The following is a 22,687-nucleotide window of genomic DNA, read 5'->3' on the forward strand; positions in this document are numbered from 1 at the left end:
TTTAAGGATCAGAACGGTTACCCATTTTAGGGACAGGTTGAATGTAGGCATACTTCTATCAAGAAGGAAAGATAGATGTTGATAGACGGATTTGGAGGAGTTTGACTAGGCAATGTGCATAGTTTCGGAGAATAATAAGAGGGAGTCCACCAGGTTCATAATCCTTCCGAGGGTTAAGGCCAGTGAAGGAACGGAAAACATCACTGCAAAGGATCTTAATGGGTAGCATAGCATAAAGTGGTCAGAAGATGAGGATGGATGAGAGGGAGGAACAAACCCTGAATCATCTAAGATAGGGTTTTTAGGAAAGGTTTGAGCGAAAAGTTTAGCTTTAGAAATAGATGAGGTGACAGTGTTCCCAATAAAGTGGTTGAAATAAAGAATGGAAAGATGAAGAAGCAAAGTTATTAGAAATGTTTTTGGCTAGATGCCAGAAATCACGAGGGGACCCAAAATCTTGAAAGATTTTGGCACTTTCTATTAATGAAGTAGTTAGATACTGAAAGATTTTGGTACTTTCTATTAATGAAGGAGTGTTTTGGCTAGTTGGAGAAAAGACCTGGCATGATTCCGGCCAGAAATATAAAGTGCATGAGATTCAGGTGATGGAAGGCTCAAGTACCTTTTATGTGCTACTTCTCTATCATGTATAGCGCGAGAACAAGATATGGTGAACCAAGGTTTAGTTTAGAAGGTTTAGGTCGAGAGAAAGAGCGAGGAATGTACACCTCCATACCAGACGCTAATACCTCTGTTATGCGTTCAGCTTAATGAGACAGGTCTCTGACACGGAAGCAGTAGTCATTCCAAGGAAAATCAGAATAATACCTCCTCAGGTCCCTGCAATTATCAGAGGCAAAACTCCAAACCCGCCTCCGCTTTTGGGATCAATAAGACAAGATACAAATATGGGGTTATGATCGGAGGATCCCAACGGAGGAGATAGGGTGACAACATAAGCAGAAGGATAAGAGCAGTGGTTCTCAAACTATGAGATTTGAGAACCCCATCAAAATTGAAATCAATTTTGATGAGTCGCAGGGACACAGGAACATTATCATGCTTTCAGTGTTTCAGTGTATTTCAGTTACTTAATCGAATTTTTCTTCTTTAACCACAAATTACTTTTGTTATGTATGTTCATCTTCCCCCCACCTCCCTCCTATTTATTTTTTTCCAAAATAAAGTGTGTATATCGTTGTACATTTTCTTTCTCTTTACTTTACTCTGGGTCGCGAAGGAATGAAATGTTCCAAATAGGGTCGCTCATGAAAAAAAGTTTGAGAACCACTGAATTAGAGGTTAGGAAAAGATGTATAATGTTGGGTGTATCTCCAAGACGGTGAAAAATACAAGTTGGTCTAAGTTGTGGATGATAGCAAACTTTTAGCCTAGTTCATCAGTGAAGGAAGAGGAAAGCCAAAGCTGGCGGTAAACAGTGAAGTCTCCAGGAATGGAGATCTCTGCAAAAGGGAAGAGGGTATGAATGTAATCCACTTTGGAAGTTAAGTAGTCAAAGAATTTTTTGTAGTCAGAGTCAGCTGAGAGGTATGAAGCACAGATAAAATGAGTTTGAGAGTAACTCTGTAGTCGTAGCAAGATTGTGGAAAATTCGAATGATTCAAGAGAGTGGTCACGAGAGGAGGTTCAAACAGTGCGCACATAGACGCAATATCCAGCTTTGGATAGAGAAAGTAAGAGGGAACAAAAAAGGGGCTACTGTCAGTTGCCTCAGACACTTGTGGTTCTGTGTGAAAAGTGTGTGTGTGTGTGTGTGTGTGTGTGTGTGTGTGTGTGTGTGTGTGTGTGTATTTCTGTGAGAAAAGTGTGTGTGTGTGTGTGTGTGTGTGTGTGTGTGTGTGTGTATTTCTGTGAGAAAAGTGTGTGTGTGTGTGTGTGTGTGTGTGTGTGTGTGTGTGTGTGTGTGTGTGTGTGTGTATTTCTGTGAGAAAAGTGTGTGTGTGTGTGTGTGTGTGTGTGTGTTCCCTAGTAGAAATAGATAAAAAAAAAAAAACATGGCTTTCATTGTATTTCACTTTTTTTTTTTCTATGTGAGTATACTGCAAAACTGCAGTAAGTACTAACAGAAAAGAAAAAGGTACTATATCAGAAGACAAGATACTGACAGCAGTGTGGCTTACATTATCAGTTGACTGCTTCTTCCTGCCATCACATGGTGCTTTCTGGTCGTCCTCCCCTGCTTTGGTGTCTAACATAAAATATGATAAATATGCTATGCCTTTTAAAAATCAAATATTTTATTCATTAATGTCTCACTGATATGCCACATGAACTTCTTATACATAAACTAATTCTAAAATTACAACTGTTGCTATTAACTAATTACCTTTCAGCTTCTTCACAACTGCCATCAACATCCTCTGTTGACCAACAGTCAATCCTAGTTGACAGACATCACTTTCCTTCATCAACTTGAGGACCACTCTTAAAAAAAATGGATGCATATATAAAGAAACACACACACACACACACACACACACACACACACACACAGAGAGAGAGAGAGAGAGAGAGAGAGAGAGAGAGAGAGAGAGAGAGAGAGAGAGAATTATTTTGTGGATTTGGTCTTTTCCGAAAATTGCCAAAACCGAAGTCAATCTGTAAAATGTCCAAATATTTAGGTCATTTTGCAAAATGACCATACTTTCGGTCATTTTACAAAATCAACAGTATTGTGTAAAATGACCAATCAATGGCTGGCCAATATGAAAAAAATAATCGAAAGCACATAAAGATCCATTATAAACTATAAATACTGTTAACGGTGTGTGTGTGTGTGTGTGTGTGTGTGTGTGTGTGTGTGTGTGTGTTGTAATATGAAGTGACTGGCGAGGGTGTTATCAGTCCGGTGAAGTAGGTTCAAGTGACCATCAGTTTCAAGTGACCAAGTGCGTGCACAGCCCTATTTTTACTGCCAGACGCACGACGCATTCACTCCCAGCCACGGCAATACACAGACTTCAGTCGCCACCATTCAACAGCAGCAGTAGTAGGCATACCATGTAGGTAAAGTTAGGTATTGCTACACATCATTTATGTTATGTAATGCTAGTGTCCTTAAGGAGGGTTCAGTAGGGGCAAAGGCCCCCGGTTAGTTAAGGTTAGGTTATGCTACATGTCATTTAGGTTAGGTTAAGTAATGTTAGGTTAATGTCCTTAAGGGGAGAGGTGTCTAGCAGAGGTGAAATCCTCTGGCTAGGTTAGGTAATGCTGCATTTCATTTAAGTTAGGTTAGGTAATACTAGGTTAGGTTAGTGTCCTTAAGAGATCGTCCAGGGAGGTCTGTGCGTTGCTGTGGCTGGGAGTAAATGAGCCGTACGTCTGGCAGTGAAAATAGGGCTGCCCACGTACTTGGTCATTCGAAACTAGGTGATCACTAAAACCTACGACACCGGTGTGGCAGATTGAAATGTCCGGGATGTCCAGATGTCATGTTTGCTGCCAGACGTGCGTGGCTTCACCATCCACTTGTTAGCCCGCCGGTGCCTGACGCATATTCCCGAATCTGGAAGAGTAGCTGCCAGTCGCTCTTAAACACGCTAAACTGGTTTAGGCAAGGCTAAGTTAGGTTGGGTTAGGTTACTGGTTTAAGCAAGGTTAAGTTAGGTTAAGTTAGTTTGATTTAGGTTTAGACTCTCATGAATAGGAAAGGTGGGTCTTAAGAAATGTTTGAAATCGTTACAATGGTAATAATAGATAAATTAACTTTATAAAAATAACAAATAAAAAAATAATAATAATCACGAACGATGACGAACGTCAGCCACATTCCTTTAATTCCTTATACGAGTAGTATCAAAATACTTATGTTATTCAGTGATCTTGTAGCATGTTAATATTCGTGATACACTATTATTAGAACATTATTATTAGAGCATTAGGATAATGTATAACTATAAAATCGAACTTCATACGAGACATCGTGCTGAGTAATCCAAAATCAAAACTAAATCAAACAACATCGCCCGCTTACATAAAACCTCCCCTTCCGACACTTTGATACATCTCACCGTACCCCGTTCCAGGAACAAGTGTCTCCACGATAAGTTGGGCGCTCCGACTGTCTGGACATTTCATTCTGCCACACTAGCACTACAGAAGGTCAGCTGAGGGTGGCTATAGCCGTGCTCCTCTCATTACTTTATGTGTGAAAGAACTGTACAATGTAAATCTGTGCAATGGAAAAAACAAGAAAACTACTTGTAGTTGATGAGGACAAGAAAGTAACAAATTGACTATGAACTTACTATTAATCGCCTGGATAAACTTAATAGCATAGTATTGTGAAGACTGAGCAAAAGACTAACTGGTAATGAGTTCACTCTATGTGTGGAACAAAAATTCCCGTCAATAAAAGATGTACCTCAGGAGCGTGAAACAAATCTGAGAGAAGTAGCTATTGGAGACTCTATGATCAGGGAAGCAGTAAGTGCTGCTTCACCATGTCATGCCTGAACAGACGTTGGAAATGTTTTAAAAAAACAAAACAAAATGTAACAGTAGATCCAAATGATTCCAAAGGGGAGAAAAAAAGAGACATTTAAATGGGAAAAGAATCCCCCTATCAAAACACAGAGGTTTGGAATAAGCTAAATTCGAAAGTATTATTAGCAGAGTGTGTTCACCAACTGAGGGACTGGATAAATATAAACAAGGAGATAGGACCACATGTGTACCTCAGGCCTGTCAATTAGAATTAAGGAAATACAGCTAGGTGATATACAGGTAAGGTACATTATCTCATTAGAGCAGTGAATGGAAATAATTTTGTCAATTCAAATGTTTTTTTTTTTTAAGATAACATGCACACACTCATACACAAAATATATATAAAATGAAGCAAAATTATTATCAGGTACAAATGCTCCTTCATTTTATATGTTATTCAAATAGTGCTAACTAACATCGTATTACAACCACATTACTGATATTAGGTATTACTGCACATCAAAGGCGAGTGCCTGCATCCCTTGACACAGTAGATACATTAGTTTTCCCGTCTCACCTTGAATTTAAATCCTCAGACACGAGTTTTTTAATGGTTGAGTCCGTCAAACCAGATGCTCTTGCCCACTCTTCAAACTGCAATGTAAATTCAAGACATTTACCATAAATTCAAAACACCATGCAACATTTTTTAACTGCCTTCTTATAATGTTGAGCTCCTATTATGGAATGGTTCATGGAATTGTTGCTGTCAATGAGAAGTTATGAGCATGTGTGACAGAAAACCATAAATGTTCACTGATAAAGGCACCAATGCTGACTCCAACCCCTTTCCCAACTCGACAGGGATGAACCCATGCCCACACTCTTGTGCACAAGTTATCTAAAGGTGGTAATACTGAAACATTTTATTTTAAAAATCGGTCTTGAAAGGTACTTTATCAAGTTTATGCTATCTACCCAACCATCTCATTCTTGAGTCATATGTCATTCCAGGGCAGAACCATGGCAGGTTCATGATATAATCCTCCTTGTCTATAGCCAAACTAACAATTCCATCAGAGTCCTGTTCACTTCGAAATATTCCACCTGTCTTTTTTTTTTTTTTTCTTTGTAAGAGGGTCACTGACCAAGGGGAATAATAAAAAAAAAAAATTGAGTTCCCAAAGTGAAGTCAAGTAGGATAATCAAATAATGGAAGATAAGTGTACTGAAATCTCCCTCTTGAAAAGTCCAAGTCATAGATAGATGGAAATACAGAAGATAGGGAGTTCCAGAGTTTACCAGAGAAAGGGAAGAATGATTGTGATAACTGGTTAACTTTTGCATTACAGTGGTGGCAGAATATGGATAGAGAGAAAAAAGAGTATTGTGGAGCAAATTCACAAGAGGAGACAAGGCATGTAGTTAGCAAGAGAAGAGCATTTAACGTGAAAATAGATATGAAAGATAGCAAGAAATGCAACGGCAATGAGAGGCTGAAGTTGATAACACGAAAAAGTTTTGATTCAACCTTATCTGAAAGAGTGTTCTAGTTGACTATAATGTGTACTAATGGTAGTTGTGACTTTCATGCTTGGCGAACGCGCTGCGAACACTGCGAATGCGCTGCGAATGCAGTGTGACTCACCGATGAAGTACATTTATAGGAGACGCTCATAAACCTTTTTATGTTTGTTTCTGCGCCATCAGTAAGCCTCCTGGCGTGGAAAAGAAGTCGAAACACGAACAAATAAATTACAGAAAAATGTTAGATTTACACAAAATCACACAATATTGTGCGTGCGTGTGTGTGTGTGTGTGAGAGAGAGAGAGAGAGAGAGAGAGAGAGAGAGAGAGAGAGAGAGAGAGAGAGATGCAGGGAAGTATCAGTCCACTATCACCTGACCCTAGGACTAAGGTATGAAGAGCATGTAGAAGTTGCTATTATGGCGAATCCGCTGCGACAGCTCTGTGAACACTGGGAACTTGCTGCAACACCACTGCGAATTCGTTGTGACAGTGCTGCAACAATGATCTCTCATCACTGTGACTCCTAACCGTGGAGACTCCTCTGCGAATGATTTGAACAGTCCGGAACATTCGTCGTCGCCAAGCGAACGCGCTGCGACTCTGTGCCCGTGTAGTGTGCTGTCTTGAGAGTCCTTTGTAGTGTTGCTGTGTGTCACCTGGAGACGGTTCTCTTCTGGTGGATAGTTAGGGGTAAGGGCGACGGAATCGCATCTGGTAGCTTCATGGTTTATTGATGAGATAGATGATACAGAGTGTGCTCGCTTCAGTCTTACCCTGAACTGCCCTCTCAATGGAGAGGTCAGGCGCTATTTATTTGCTACAGATCATTGAGAGCGTGAGACGGAGATGGAAGGATTAACATGTCCTTATGTGATAATTCCAAGGAAGGAAAACGAAAGGGATGTCCCAAGCTGCCAGTGCACGCAATCCTCACAACGAGCCTCGGAACGCAGAATCGCACAGTGGGAGCGGCGAATGTCAGCGTGACATAAGCAAGAACGGGCGCTCTCACTCTCGTTGGCACAGGTGAAGCGGAGGCAGGAATGTGCGCTCTCTCATTGTCACAGGTGACTGGCTAACGCCCCAGCCAACCAGCGGCTTCCCATCTACCTGTCAGCAACGCTCTAGACCTCACTACTATACTGTTGCCAATGCCTATCTTCCTTCCTAAGTGTCAGAACGCCGCCAACGCAACCCCAGCGCAGCAACACTGTCCTCCCTCTCGAGATAGTCGACATGACTATTCATTGTCACTATATTCACACGGATAGTTGTGCCACCACTAAAGTCCCTTCCTTATTCTACGAGGCTGGCGCGGGGACGTTACACATAACGCTGCCTCCACAGTGTCTGGTCACTCGCTCCCTCGCCTGCCGGAGAAGCAACATCACTGCCTTCCGACTCTATTGTCGCTTTCTTCTTCGTGCTGCTTTCCCCCTCACTCTCCGGCAACAAGGCAGGTTCTCTGTGGTCCCACGTAAAGCGGCTTTCCTCGACAGCGACCCACAAACGATCCACGTGTACCACACGGAGCCGCTTATGTGTGCCGTCACTCATCCGGTACGTCACCGCTGAGAGTGGCTGCAGGACAGTGTAGGGACCCTTCCAGTGGCTCTGGACTTCGGGGCAAGGCCTCGCTTCCTCCGTGGGTTATACAGCCAGACTCGATTCCCGACGGCATACTGGGCGTCTCTGGCGCGCAGCTGATACCAGCAGGACATGGATTGTCCCGCTAGCTGGAGATTACTCGCCACCTGTCGCCGTGTAGCGTCCATCCGCTGTTGTAACGCTGCCACAAACTCAGGCGCTGTCCCTGGTAACTCCTACCCCGATGGTTGTCCCCCGACCAAACATCATCCAAGCCAGAGTGTAGTCTGTGGCCTCTTGTTGTGCTGACCGGTACGCCATCATACCAAAGGGCAACCACAGGTGCCAATCCTGCTGGTCCGAACTGCAGTACTTGGCCAACTCCTCCACCAGCGTCCTGCTGAAGCGTTCAACCATGCCGTCACTCTGGGGACAGAGGGGCGTCGTGGAGACTTGTGCACTTCCACCAAATTCGTAGCACTGCTTGAACACCTGGGACTCAAAATCCCGGCCTTAATCGGAGTGCAGTTCTTCCGGAATCCCAAACCTGGTGAAAACTCTCTCACCAGCACACCAGCCACGGCCTCTGCCTCGTGATCTGGGATCCCGTATGCTTCTGGCCACTTGGCCACCAGAATGTAGCGGTTACCTCGAAGCGTGAGAGACAGTGGTCCAGCAATATCCACCGCTACCCGCTCTATGAGCGCACCGGACTGAAACAGCTGGAGTGTGGCGTATGTGCGGCGCACGGGACCTTTCTTGGCAGCACAGGGGCGGCATAACTTGCACCACTCCTCCACGTCCCACCTCATGCCGACCCAGTATGCACGCAGAAGCAGGCGGCAGAGAGTCTTCTTTTGCCGCATGTGTCCCCGTCGTGAGCTTCCTCGAGCAGCTCGGCGCGGAGTGAGAGGGGAACCACCAGCAGCCAGACATGCTCCTTCATGGCCACATCCTCCCAGCATAACTGTAACACACCATCCTGCAGCCTCAACATCGCCCACTTGCTCTAGCAAGACTCCGGCGACAATTCCTCCTTGTCCGGCCGCTCACCCTCTTCCAGTTACCGCATCACATGGGCAAGGTTACGGTCAGCTTGCTGCGCATCCCTCCACCGCTGGCTGGTCTCGCTGGGTTCACCCTCCACTCGCAGGCGGCGACAAGTGGCGTCTTCCTCACACCTGGAGCACTGGAAGCAACCCGGTTCTCTAAGTCGGCGGCTCAAACTATCTGCGTTGCCGCGAATCCTCCCCGGCTGATGCTTCACATGATAGTTCTATTGCTTCAGGTAACCCAGCCGTCTCACCAGCTGTCCTTCTGGGTCCTTCAGAGTCTTCAACCACCGGAGAGCAGCATGGTCGGTCCGGATGACAAACTCAGCCCCGTAGAGGTAGGATGGCACTACTGCCATCAACTCCTTCCTGGTTACACAGTAATTCCTCTTTGTCTTGCTGAACTTGACATTGCAGTAAACCAGAACGTGCTCCTTCCCTTCCTTCACGTGCGACAGCACCGCCCCGATGCCCTCAGCACTGGCATCGGTGTCCAGCAGGAACGGAAGAGTGGGGTCAGGTAAAGGCAACATCCGAGCACTCATCACCGTCGCCTGGCTCCAAGAACCTCGAACTTCCTTGTGAACACCAGGACATCATCGAAGTAGACTAAGGCCATCTTCCACAGCAGCTCCACCAGCACCTTCTTCATCAGACACTCGAAGCACCCCCGAGTGCACAATCCGAACGGTATCACGCAAAACTGTCAGAACCCCTGGCCGAATAAGAACACTGTCTTCTGCTTATCCTCCTCCGCCATCACTACCTGGTGGTACCGTGACTTGAAATCCACGGTAGACAGCCATTGCACGCCAGCCAGAGCGTCCAGGTATCGTCAATCCTGAGCAAAGGTATCGTCAATCCTGAGCAAAGGGTAGGAGTCCTTCACAGTGACGTCATTCAGCGAACTGTAATCCACGCAGAATCGCTTGGTACCATACTTCTTACTCACCAGGACCACCGGCGACGACCATGGACTTTCAGAAAGCTCCACTACCCCTTGCGCTGTCATCTCGTCCACCATACGCTGCATCTCTTTCCTCTTGGCCAACGAAACACGTCTACGAGGCTGCTTGATCGGCGGGCTCTCGGCTGCTGCTGGACTAGCCGAGGTGATGTTCACCTTGAATAAACACGTCTGCATACTCAACCAGCAAACTCTCCATCTTCCTTATTTGGCCAGAAGTCAGATTAGCGGCACATCTCGCATCTAAGTCCACCAAGTGCATGGGCATTGCGCGCTCCACCTCATCTACGCCGCTGCCCTCTCCACTCGTGTCGCTGTTCACCTGTCTCTTGCTCTCGGGTTGGTGTGGTGATGTTTCCGCGTCCTCCTTCCTTCAAGGCTCGGCATCGCAGCCCCAATCCTTCCTCAGCAACAGCATGACAAGTTACGGGGCTCTCCACCTGTTCAGCATCGCCTAACGGAAGCAAAGGCATGTCTTCTCCGCGTAGCTTCATCGCCATCCTCCCGAAGTCGATACAGGCCGCACTCTGAACCAGAAGTCCAGCCCAGCAAACAGGGTTCCTCCATGTCGGCAACGTAAACTGGCAGCTTCTCGACACGACCCACTGCAATCCTGGACGTTACAGGGCCGCGGAGAGTCACACAGTGGCTAGTGACACCACACAACTGCCGGCCTGACACAGGAGGATCTGCAGCCGCCACCACTTCCTTGCAAACGTCTTCTCAGCACCAGTGTCTACCACGAGACGACACCGGCGGCCGTCCACCGCACCAGCCACCCGGACCGCTGGTGCACCGGCACAACAGCACCTTACACAGTGGAGACTCGGCTGGGCAGCTGCCCGTCCCCACAGCCCGTCTGTGTTTCCCTCCACCAACACAGTGTCCTTCAGCTCCTGGCAGGAATCGCTGCGATGGACAGGCTGTCCGCAGTCCCGGTAGGGGAGCGAGTGCGCAAGTCATCTAGCGAGAGCGTCCTCCTCTCGCTCCGGCACTCACTCTTACGGTGGCCGCACTGGCCTTCTCAGGGAGTCTATGAAACTGTTACGGGCCAACACCGCCACTATGTCCTCCGGGGCAGATGGGTACGCTCGCGCATCAGCGACTCCACGGACTGAACCAACTATGGCAGCGACTCACCCGGCTGGCGAGCCCTGCCCTTCAGTCGCTCCGGGTACAAATCTGACTGGAAGATGCTGCCAAAGGACCTCCGCCAACCTCTTGTAGGATGACCGCTGATCCGTCCTGAGGTGTGCCAGGATCTCCAGCGCCGGTCCCCGCAGGCAGGCCACCAACTACAGATCCTTGTCCTCTTCACTCCAGCTCTTCCCTCGAGGGAGCAGCTCAAAAATGGCCTAGTAAACTTCCCAAGCCATTTGTTCGTCAAACTTTGCTGGTTTATGCCGGCCAGGAGCTCCACCAGCAATCCGAGGGGAAGCCGTGACGGAGGGAGGTGGAAACGGGGTGAGTGATGGAGTGACAGGGACAGGGTGTGGTCGGGGCGTGAACCACGCATAGCCCGCAGCAGGTAATGGCGGCCGTGTCCTCTCGCCAGACTGTTCCCTCTCACCCGCACAGAGTCCTGTGTCCCCAACCTGTGCCGGCAACCTGCAGTGGTGCCGATGAGGTTCCGACTGTTTCTCTACAGAGCGCCGTAGTCTTGTTATTTCCTCACTCAGCTGTTCCACCCAGTTCTCAGCAACTTCTGGACGCTCCACACGCTCAACTTTCACTGCGACCAGCTGCTGCGCCAGGTCATCCCGGAGCTGTTCACATTGTTCTGTTGTGAACCACATCGCGTCTCTCATCACAGCTCGCAGCCCTTCCTGCACCTCGTCCAGTTTCTGCGCCTGTTCATTTATTTTCTCGGTTACATTCTCTGCTTGCGCATCCAGTTTCTCGTTTGCGCTCTGTGTTTATTTGTTAGCATTCTGTGCCAACGCAGCAATCATGTTACTCAGTTCCACTCGCCATTGCTGGTTACTGTCCTCCATCCCCTTCCTCTGTATTCTGAGTCATACATCGTGCTCGCTCTCCTAGCACTCCACTAGCTCATTTGTACAGCCCACAGATCCCACTTCTGACACCAAACTGTTGTGACAGCCCCCTTCAGCCTTCAGGCGTTTTCAGGTACTCACTTACCGTAGCAGCAGCCAAGGGGCAGTCAGCACACAACAAGGATTCACACCGTAGTCGGGTTTATTAGGCTGATGGGGGGCGAGGCAGGCATACACGCTCATAGTCTGAACTGAACAGACTATTGAGGGGGGCGGGATAACGAGACACAGCTTCACCTGGCATTCCTGTCTTTATTTACAGCACACAGCAGCACTGCAAGGACCATGGCACGCAGTACATGTCACAGTACAAGCAAGGCACGTACCCAAACTGCCTCTGCCCGCAGTCCGCACCATCACGGACAACGTAGGTATCGCACACATATACCTACCTATTTCCATCTATTATCCCCATCCATAAACCTGTCTAATCTTCTCTTAAAGCTCTCTAATGTCCTAGCACTAACAACATGATTGCTGAGTCCATTCCACTCATCTACCACTCTATTTGGGAACCAATTTTTTCCTATCTCCTTCCTAAACCTAAATTTTTCAAACTTGAACCCCTTATTTCTTGTTCTACCCTGGTTGCTGATCCTGAGAATTTTTTTTTTTTATGTAGGAGGGACACTGGCCAAGGGCAACAAAAATCCAATAAAAAAAAAAAAAATGCCCACTGAAATGCCAGTCCCATAAAAGGGTTCAAAGCGGTAGTCAAAAATTGAAGGAAAAGTGTCTTGAAACCTCCCTCTTGAAGGAATTCAAGCCATAGAAAGATGGAAATACAGAAGCAGGCAGGGAGTTCTAGAGTTTACAAGAGAAAGGGATGAATGATTGAGAATACTGGTTAACTCTCGCGTTAGAGAGGTGGACAGAATAACACTTGAAACACTTGAAACACTTGAAACACTTTATTATACTTTGCATGAGTTAAAACATAGATTAAATATATTTTTGAATAGCAAAGCAGCCCATATAAAGCCGAGGCTTTTTGGGCAGTATTACTTATAAGATAATTAAATTATCTTCTCAACCCCATTCCATATGTTGCCAGTAGTATAGGCAATATCTTTACATACACAAATATACATATTAACTTTGTCCATACATACATGTATACTAGCATGCATCCGCCCATACATACACACATTCACACAAAATCATAACACACATAGGCATATAAATGATATATGTAATATACATACACAAATGCAAACACGCATATATACACAATATTTTATTACAATGTACGTGACACCAGTGACATAACTATTTATTTTATTTTATTTTGTTTTGTGTTGCCTGATTGAATGAATGTTTGATTGTCAATTTAATAAGTGGAAATTATATGTTTCTTAATTTTTTTTTTAAATGAAAGTATTGTGGGTAATAATCTAATGTGTTCTGGAATCGAATTCCATGTTTTTGGGCCAGTATAAGATAATGAATGTTGAAATATCGTTAGGTGGTGAAGTGGTATGGAGAGGTTGTCTCGAGCACGTGTAGGATAGTTATGTTGATGTCTTATAGCTGTATTGTTTGTGTCTTTAATTTGTTTGTACATCTGAATTCCAATTTGCACTTTATTAATATCAAATAACTTCAATATATTTGTCTCTTTGAAAAGAAGTTGTGTATGAGCAAAATAGTCACTGAATGTTATGATTCTAATTATTTTTTTTTGCAATCTGAAGAGTGGTATCAGGTGTGTTGGATAGGTGTTGCACCAGATAGGTATGCAGTACTGTAAGTGTGGTAAAACATGTGCATTGTATAAAATTATAAGTACATATTGTGGAACTAAATCTTTAATCTGGTACAGGAGGGAAACAATCCTGGATAATTTCAGCATGAGATTTGATATGTGTGGTTTGAAAGTCATATTTTCATCATAGGTTATTCCTAGTAAGTTATGGTGATTAGTTCTATTAATAATCTTATCATGATAAAACAGAGGTGGCAGTATATTTATGGGCTTATTGGTAAATAGCATGTAATATGTTTTGCTGGGATTTACAGTTAGTCTATTACTTGTACACCATTTGTGGAAGGTTTTTAGATCTATATTAGTTGTTTGTATCAATGTAATAGGATCGTTTCCAACAATGTAAAAAGTTGAGTCGTCGGCAAAAAGAATTGTTTTTAGGTTAGAAAAAATTTGTGTTATGTCGTTAATATATAAGAGGAAAAGAATTGGTCCTAACACGCTGCCTTGAGGAACTCCATATTGAATTTGAAGTGGCTTTGAAAATAAATTGGAGAATTTTGTGGATTGTGTTCTATTGGAAAGGTAGTCGCAGAACCAATCATGTATAATTCCTCTTATCTCATAGTAGTGTAATTTCTTTATTAATATATCATGTCTCACAGTATCAAATGCTTTTGAGAAATCAACATATATACTTAATAGGGAATTTTGCTTATCTAGTGATGAGTATATTTGTTCACTGAAAGTGTTCAAAGCATTAAAAGTATTTAAACCTTGACGGAATCCAAATTGTTCATTATTTAGTATATTTCTAGTTTGTAGGAAACAAATGAGATGTTTTTTCATTAATTTTTCAAAGATTTTAGAAAAGATACTTAGTAGGGAGATAGGTCTATAGTTTCCAATATCGTCTTTGGAGCCTTTTTTATAAATAGGGATAACCGTAGCATGTTTAAGGCATTGTGGAAACTTTCCAGAATTAATAGATTGGTTCAAAAGGATAGATAATGGAATTGCAAATTTAGCTTTGTTTTCTTTAATTATAGAAAGTGGGATTTCCTTTGGATTACTTTTTTTGTTTTTTATTGAGTTTATTGTGTTAATAACTTCTTGAGGGTAGATTGGAGGCACCACCATAGATGTAGGATAATTACCTTGGAGAAAGTTTAAAGGGTCAACAGTAGATGGTGGCAGGTGTTGATCTAAGGTAGGGGCAATGTTAATGTAAAATTTATTGAAGGCTTCACTTATTTGTACTGGATCAGTTAATTTAATATTATTTTGAGAGATGTAATCTATATTGTTGTGTTTGTGTTTCTTATATAAATTGTTTATGGTTTCCCATATTTTTTTAGTATTATTTTTAAAGTTCGTAAATATATTTAAGTAGTATGATGACTTTGTATGTTTGATTAAACGATTTAATGTATTGCGGAAACGTTTAAATTCTAATTCTGTAATGGCTCCGATTTTAAAGTCCTTATACATGTTATTTTTTCTTTTTATTGAGTTTATTATTGCTTGTGTGATCCACGGATTACAAAGTCTTTTTTCTGTTATTAGTTTTGTTTGGAGTGGGAAACATACATTAAAGATTTCTTTGGTTTTGTTTAGAAAATACGTACAGTTGTAGTTAACGTCATTGGAAGACAGAAGAGTATGCCAGTCAAGGGTATTTAGCGTGTGTGAGAAATTTTCTTTATTTGAATTGGATAAATTTCTAAATTCTATTTTATGTAAATTATTTGTAATAGTCGAATTTGGGAGGCTAAGAAAAACTGGCAAATGATCTGAAACAGGAAAAAGTATTATTCCAGCTGTAAAGTTATTGTTAAAGTTAGTGAATATGTGGTCTAATAGTGAAGGTTGACCTAAATTGACACTATCTGGGAACCGTGTTGGTCTGGATATATGTGGGTAGAAATTTATGGCATGTAGACTAGCAAGGAAGTTATTTGTTGGGGCATGTGTGGTGTGCTCAAGTAAATTTATATTTAGGTCCCCCATAATTATTACTTTGTTATTTTCTAGACAGTTTTTTTGTAAAAGTGTACATAAAACATCATTAAACAGATCAATACCAATGTGTTTACTGTGGGGCCTGTATATTGAGCATACAATATAAATCTCCGTTTTTGTAAAAACTTTTACTGTACAAATTTCTATGTCATCATTAGTAAATGAACATTCGCCCCGAATAGGGGCGAGAGAAAGAAGAAAGTCTTTGTGCAGCGAGGTCGCGGGAGGAGGGGAGGCATGCAGTTAGTAAGAGCAGAAGAGCAGTTAGCATGAAAATAGCGGTAGAAGACAGCTAGAGATGCAACATTGCGGCGGTGAGAGAGAGGCTGAAGACAGTCAGTTAGAGGAGAGGATTTGATGAGACGAAAAGATTTTGATTCTACCCTGTCTAGAAGAGCAGTGTGAGTGGAACCACCCCAGACATGTGAAACATACTCCATACATGGACGGATAAGGCCCTTGTACAGAGTTAGCAGCTGGGTGGGTGAGAAAAACTGGCGGAGACGTCTCAGAACACCTAACTTCATAGAAGCTGTTTTAGTGACGAGGGGAGTTAGATCTTGAAAGGTTTTGACATTTTCTGTTAATGAAGGAGTTTTTGGCTAGTTGGAGAACAGGCAGAAATATAAAGTGCATGAGATTCTGGTGATGGAAGGCTTAAGTACCTGGCAGAAATATGAAGTGCATGAGATTCTGGTGATGGAAGGCTTAAGTACCTTTTGTGGGCCACCTCTCTATCATGTATAGCACGAGAACAAGCTGTGTTAAACCAAGGTTTAGAAGGTTTAGGACGAGAAAAAGAGTAAGGAATGTACGCCTCCATGCCAGACGCTATCACATCTGTTATGTGCTCAGCACACAAAGACGGGTCTCTGACACGGAAGCAGTAGTCATTCCAAGGAAAATCAGCAAAATACCTCCTCAGGTCCCCCTAAATAGCAGAGGCAAAACGCCAGAGGCACCTTCGATTAGGGGGAGCCTGAGAAGAGATTGGAGTGATAGGACAAGATAAAGATATGAGATTGTGATCGGAGGAGCCCAACGGAGAAGAAAGGGTGACAGCATAAGCAGAAGGATTAGAGGTCAGGAAAAGGTCAAGAATGTTGGGCGTATCTCCAAGACGGTCAGGAATACGAGTAGGGTGTTGCACCAGTTGCTCTAGGTCATGGAGGATAGCAAAGTTGTAGGCTAGTTCACCAGGATGGTCAGTGAAGGGAGAGGAAAGCCAAAGCTGGTGGTGAACATTAAAGTCTCCAAGAATGGAGATCTCTGCAAAAGGGAAGAGGGTCAGAATGTGCTCCACTACATTTGTTAAGTAGTCAAAGAATTTCTTATAGTCAGAGAAGTTAGGTGAGAGATATACAGCACAGATAAATTTAGTATGAGAGTGACTCTGTAGTCATAACCAGATGGTGGAAAACTCGGAAGATTCAAGAGCGTGGGTACGAGAGCAGGTTAAGTCATTGCGCACATAAACGCAGCATCCAGCTTTGGATCGAAAATGAGGATAGAGAAAGTAGGAGGGAACAGAAAAGGGGATACTGTCAGTTGCCTCAGACACCTGAGTTTCAGTGAGGAAAAGAAGATGAGGTTCAGAAGAGGAGAGGTGGTGCTCTACAGATTGAAAATTAGATCTTAGACCGCGAATGTTGCAGAAGTTAATGAAGAAAAAGTTAAGGGGGGTGTCAAGACAGTTAGGGTTGTTGACAGAAAGGCAGTCCGACCTGGGGACATTTATGGTCCCCTCCCCAGATGGGGACTCGGAGGCTGGTGCAGGAGTCGCCATGATGATTTTAAAATTTTTGAATGAAGGGTGTGTGTTATTATGTGCTTGTAGTTTTGTGTGGAGGAAGAGAGTTGTCTTTAGAGGGCAGGCTGTGACTGCCCCCTTGTGTTGTGAGACACAAAGGGAAACGTTCAGTGAGGTCACAGCTGGGTTTAATAATAAGTTCACAGCACCCCCTGAACAGTGCTTTAGACCTCACTTGGAGTAATTATCGTTTCGGCAGGTGTCTACTGTGAGTGGCAACTCACTTCCTTCCAACGCCTTCATGAAGCCTTGCACACTCACCTACGCACCTCAAACACTCAGGTTTGCACTCGTCAACATCATTCGGCTCGTTCCCCCAGGTGGCCAGGTGGCATGGTCTTCCTTACTAACTTTACCCACGGCTCCTTAAAATCTTGGTCCCTTCAGAATAGTTTCCCAGACGGAGAATAAATACATCATTGTCAATTTAAAGACCCATGAGGAGGCATGCGTTCACGCCAGCCACATGTGCCGCAGCCTCCTATCTCTCCGTTCACTTCACTCTCCAACCCTATCTCCCTCACAGCCTCCCTGTCCTCCCCGTCATCCTCCTCTTTCCCATCACCTTCCATACTTCACACGCTCTTCTGTTCGCTTTCATCATGCTCCACCTCTGTAAGTGCTCTTCTGTTTTCCTTCACATCTCTTTTGTATTCATTGTATATATTTCTCATCATCTGTGTGTGTGTGTGTGTGTGTGTGTGTGTGTGTATATATATATATATATATATATATATATATATATATATATATATATATATATATATATATATATATATATATATATATATATATATATATATATATATATATATATATATATATAAACCCTCGTTATATCAGATACCGTTATATCGGATTTCGCATTTATCGGACATGTATGTTTATCAAACCATCCATCTGGTTTGTTGGACAAATGCTGGTAAATGAGGCGGAACGTCCGGCCAGCGGCGGCGGCGGTGAGGGATTGACGGTGGGAAGGAAGGAGGGAGAGTCCCTATATAACACTGCAAGCTGGAGAGATAAATTTTCTTCCCAATTTCCTTTCCTTTGCCACTTAGTTAGGGGTTTCATGCCTTGAAGATCTATAAAGCTTCCTCTTCAGCTATGTATGTGGCTTAACATAATAGGTCCATTTTTGCCTACATATAGTGTTTTGATTGTTTTCATGAGAAAGAAATTGTGATAAACAAAGAATTTTATTAATAGCCATAATTTTACTAACCTTTTTTTTTTTTTATTTATTACTGTTAGTTTATTTTATGGATTAGAACTATTCACGTTGCCGTTTTTATCGGATCTTCACCTTTATCGGTAGTGCCGGTAAAGTCGCCAATTTAGTCCGATATAACAAGGGTTTACTTGTATATATATATATATATATATATATATATATATATATATATATATATATATATATATATATATATATATATATATATATATATATATATATATATATATATATATATATATATATATATATATATATATATATATATATATATATATATATATATATATATATATATATATATGAACAACCAAAACTCTGGTACGTACAGGGTATGAGAAAGATTTAGGAGTTATAGTTAGCTCTGAACTCTGCCTAGAAAAACAATGCAGAGGCCAGAAATAGAGCAAATAGGGTACTAGGACTCTACTTCTTAAAAGTAGAAGGCCGGAAGTAATATTAAAGTTATACTTGGCGCTGGTCAGACCTCATCTAGACTACGCTGTACAGTTCTGGTCCCCACATTACGGGAAAGATATAGGTCTATTAGAATCAGTATAGAGGAGAATGGCTAAAAGGATACAGGGGATGAGGAGTATTCCTTACGAGGCGAGATTGAAGTTGTTGAATTTACATTCCTTAGAGAGACGTAGGTTAAGAGGGGACCTGATAGAAGTCTTTAAGTGGTATAAAGGTTATAACAAGAAGGCAGTAGACACCTGCCGAAACGATAATTACTGCCAATGAGGTCTAAAGCACTGTTCAGGGGTTGCTGTGAACTTATCATTAAACCTAGCTGTGACCTCACTGAACGTTTCCCTTTGTGTCTCACAACACAAGGGGGCAGTCACAGCCTGCCCTCTAAACACAACTTTCTTCCTCCACGCAAAACTACAAGCACCCAATAACACACACACCCTTCACTCAAAAATTTCAAAATTATCAATCATGGCGACTCCTACACCAGCCTCTGGGGAGGGGACCATAAATGTCCCCAGGTCGGACTGCTTTCTGTCGACGACCCTATGTGTTTTGACACCACCCTCAACTTTTTCTTCATTAACTTCTGCAACATTCGTGGTCTAAGATCTAATTTTCAATATGTAGAACACCACCTCTCCTCTTCTAAACCTCATCTTTTCCTCACTGAAACTCAAGTGTCTGAGGCAACTGACAGTAGCCCCTTTTCTGTTCCCTCCTACTTTCTCTATCCTCAATTTCGATTCAAAGCTGGATGTTGCGTTTATGTGCGCAATGACTTAACCTGCACTCGTGCCCACGCTCTTGAATCTTCCGAGTTTTCCACCATCTGGCTACGACTACAGAGTCACTCTCAAACTAAATTTATCTGTGCTGTATACCTCTCACCTAACTCCTCTGACTATAAGAAATTCTTTAACTACTTAACTTCCAAAGTGGAGCACATTCTGACCCTCTTCCCTTTTGCAGAGATCTCCATTCTTGGAGACTTCAATGTTCACCACCAGCTTTGGCTTTCCTCTCCCTTCACTGACCATCCTGGTGAACTAGTCTTCAACTTTGCTATCCTCCACGACCTAGAGCAATTAGTGCAACACCCTACTCGTATTCCTGACCGTCTTGGAGATACGCCCAACATTCTTGACCTTTTCCTGACCTCTGCTTATGCTGTCACCCTTTCTTCTCCGTTGGGCTCCTCCGATCACAATCTCATATCTTTATCTTACCCAATCGCTCCAATCCCTCCTCAGGATTCCCCTAAGCGAAGTTGCCTCTGGCGTTTTGCTTCTGCTTGTTGGGGTACCTGAGGAGGTATTTTGCTGATTTTCCTTGGAATGACTACTGCTTCCGCGTCAGAGACCCGTCTTTGTGTGCTGAGCGTATAACAAATGTGATAGTGTCTGGCATGGAGGCGTACATTCCTCACTCTTTTTCTCGACCTAAACCTTCCAAACCTTGGTTTAGCACAGCTTGTTCTCGTGCTATACATGATAGAGAGGTGGCCCACAAAAGGTACTTAAGCCTTCCATCACCAGAATCTCATGAACTTTATATTTCTGCCCGGAACCATGCCAAGTCTGTTCTCCAACTAGCCAAAAACTCCTTCATTAATGTTATTTTATTATTCCAAAAAGGATATTTTGCCTGCGTTTTAGGGTTTTGATAAAAATTATCGAAAGAAATGTTTCTGGCAATTTTTTTTCTCTTCTCTTATAAAGTGCTTTCTTTTTTTATGCTTTAAGCCTTTTGTTGCCTAAAACGCTTAAAAGCACTTATACACTTTTATGGTAATGTCGCTTCATTTCCTCATATAAGAGGTTATGAATGTATTTTTTGCGTTTTGGTCCTTAATGTTAAAAACACACAAAATACATGTTATTTTTTTTGTTGTATTTTGTTTGTTGTATTTTGTTTGTTGTATTTTGTTTGTTTTTGTTGTTCTTTTCTCCATTTAGAGTGCTATTCACATGTTTAAGTATTTTGGTACCTGAGTAGCTCAAAAAACTCTCTTAATACATGTTTTTTTTATTGTCTTTTCCTTTCCCCATATAGTGCATTACGCATGCATTTTGTCGTCTTTATATGTAAGAGGCTCAAAAACACTCAAAACATTTGTTTTTTTATAATGTTATTCTGTTTCTCCATAATGGGTGTTTCAAGCGCTTTAGCGTTTTGGTGCATAAGTAGCTTAAAAACACTCAAAAGACACGTTTTATGTAATGTTGTTTTCTTTTCACATTTAAAGTGCTTTCCATGGGTTTCAGACACGTTTCTGAAAACGTCATTTCCATAGACACGTTTCTGAAAATGTCTTTTTTTTCCATATAGGGTTTTTTGGATGTATTTCGGCGTTTTGGTACCTAACAATGTGAAATACACTAAGAATACATTTTTTTGCTAATGTTGTTCTGTTTCTCAATATAGTGCTATTCATTGTTTTCCGCGTTTTAGTACCCAAGAAGCTCAAAATTACTCATAATACACGTTTCTCGTAATGTCTTTTCGTTTCCAAGTATAGGGTACTTTGCATGCATTTTTTGTTTACGTAACAAGATACAAAAAAACTCAAAATACTTGTTTTTGGTAATGTTATTCTGTTTCTTCGTAAAATGGTGTTTTCCATGAATTCTGAAACGTAAGTAGCTGGAAAACACTCAAAAGACACGTTTTTGGATTTTTTTATGGAAATATTTTTTTGTTTATTCATATAGGATCGTTTGCATACATTTTGGCATTTTCGTGCCTAATAATGTGAAATACTCTCAAAATACATGTTTCTGGTAAAGTTGTTTTGTTTCTTGATATATAATGCTATGCATGCGTTTTACAGTTTTTATACCTAAAACAATTAACAAAAAACACGTATAATACACGGCTTTCGTAATGTTTTGCAAGCTTTTTGTTGTTTTGTAGGTAAGAAGCTCAAAAACACTCAAAATACTTGTTTTTAGTAATGTTACTCTGTTTTATACATAAAATGTGATTTGCATCCGTTTCATCGTTTTCGTATGTAAGAAGCTGCGAAACACTCAAGACACGTTTTTTGGTAATGTTTTCTATTCCCATATGGGGAGTTTTCCATCTTTTTGAGCGTTTTTGGTGCCTAACATGCACAAAAACGTGTTTGTTTCGATGCTTCCTATTCATTCGGCACTAACACCGTGATTACTGAGTCTGTTACATTCATCTATCGTTCTATTTGAGTCTCCAAGTCAAACCTTACCAAGCTTGAACCCGCTATTTCTTGTCAAACCTTGATTACCGACCCTGAGGATTCTTGGTCACTCTTATTATATTCCTTATGTCACTTAAAGACCCGATCAAATCTCCTCTTCATCCACGCCTCTCTAAGGAATGTCTGTTACCTCAGAAGAATTTACAAGACTCCGTTGATTGATAGGTGAATTGTAAGGCGCCGTGATAGTCAGTCAAGACCGGACAGTGAAATAAAGGATGCTAGTTGATAGGTAGATTAAATATAAGATACTGTGGTTGCAAGTGAGACGAGGACAGTAAAACAGAGACATTTAGTTGATTGACAGATTGAATATAAGGTGCCGAGACTGAATACTCGTATAAGGTACCGTGACATATAGGGAATACGTGGTAGCACCTTGCTATGGCCTCTGTCCTAACGAGTGTGTGCTGTGGGTATTGATATGAGTTTGATGTGCTTCTGTATTATGTGTATCTGACGTGGGTTGTTTTTCTCAGCATTACTATCGCAGTGACCTTTACTAGCGAGTGTGATGGTGGTGGTGGTGGTGGTGGTGGTGTGCTAGTGTTGGTTGTTA

The 22,687-nt window shown here is 42.5% G+C and overlaps 1 protein-coding gene across 1 annotated transcript in view; it reads right to left on the reverse strand.

The window, feature by feature from the left end:
• Window positions 1-22,687, reverse strand: part of LOC135112269 (uncharacterized) — a 98,630-nt gene that overhangs the window by 27,688 nt on the left and 48,255 nt on the right. The window contains exons 3-5 of the mRNA XM_064026557.1: window positions 5,027-5,103; window positions 2,348-2,445; window positions 2,142-2,209 (exon numbers count right to left, since the gene is read on the reverse strand). Coding sequence (XP_063882627.1) covers window positions 2,142-2,209; window positions 2,348-2,445; window positions 5,027-5,103 — 243 coding nt within the window. The remainder of the gene's footprint in view (window positions 1-2,141; window positions 2,210-2,347; window positions 2,446-5,026; window positions 5,104-22,687) is intronic.

The sequence above is a fragment of the Scylla paramamosain genome, chromosome 23 (genome assembly GCF_035594125.1).
Source record: "Scylla paramamosain isolate STU-SP2022 chromosome 23, ASM3559412v1, whole genome shotgun sequence".
Lineage (NCBI taxonomy): Eukaryota > Metazoa > Arthropoda > Malacostraca > Decapoda > Portunidae > Scylla > Scylla paramamosain.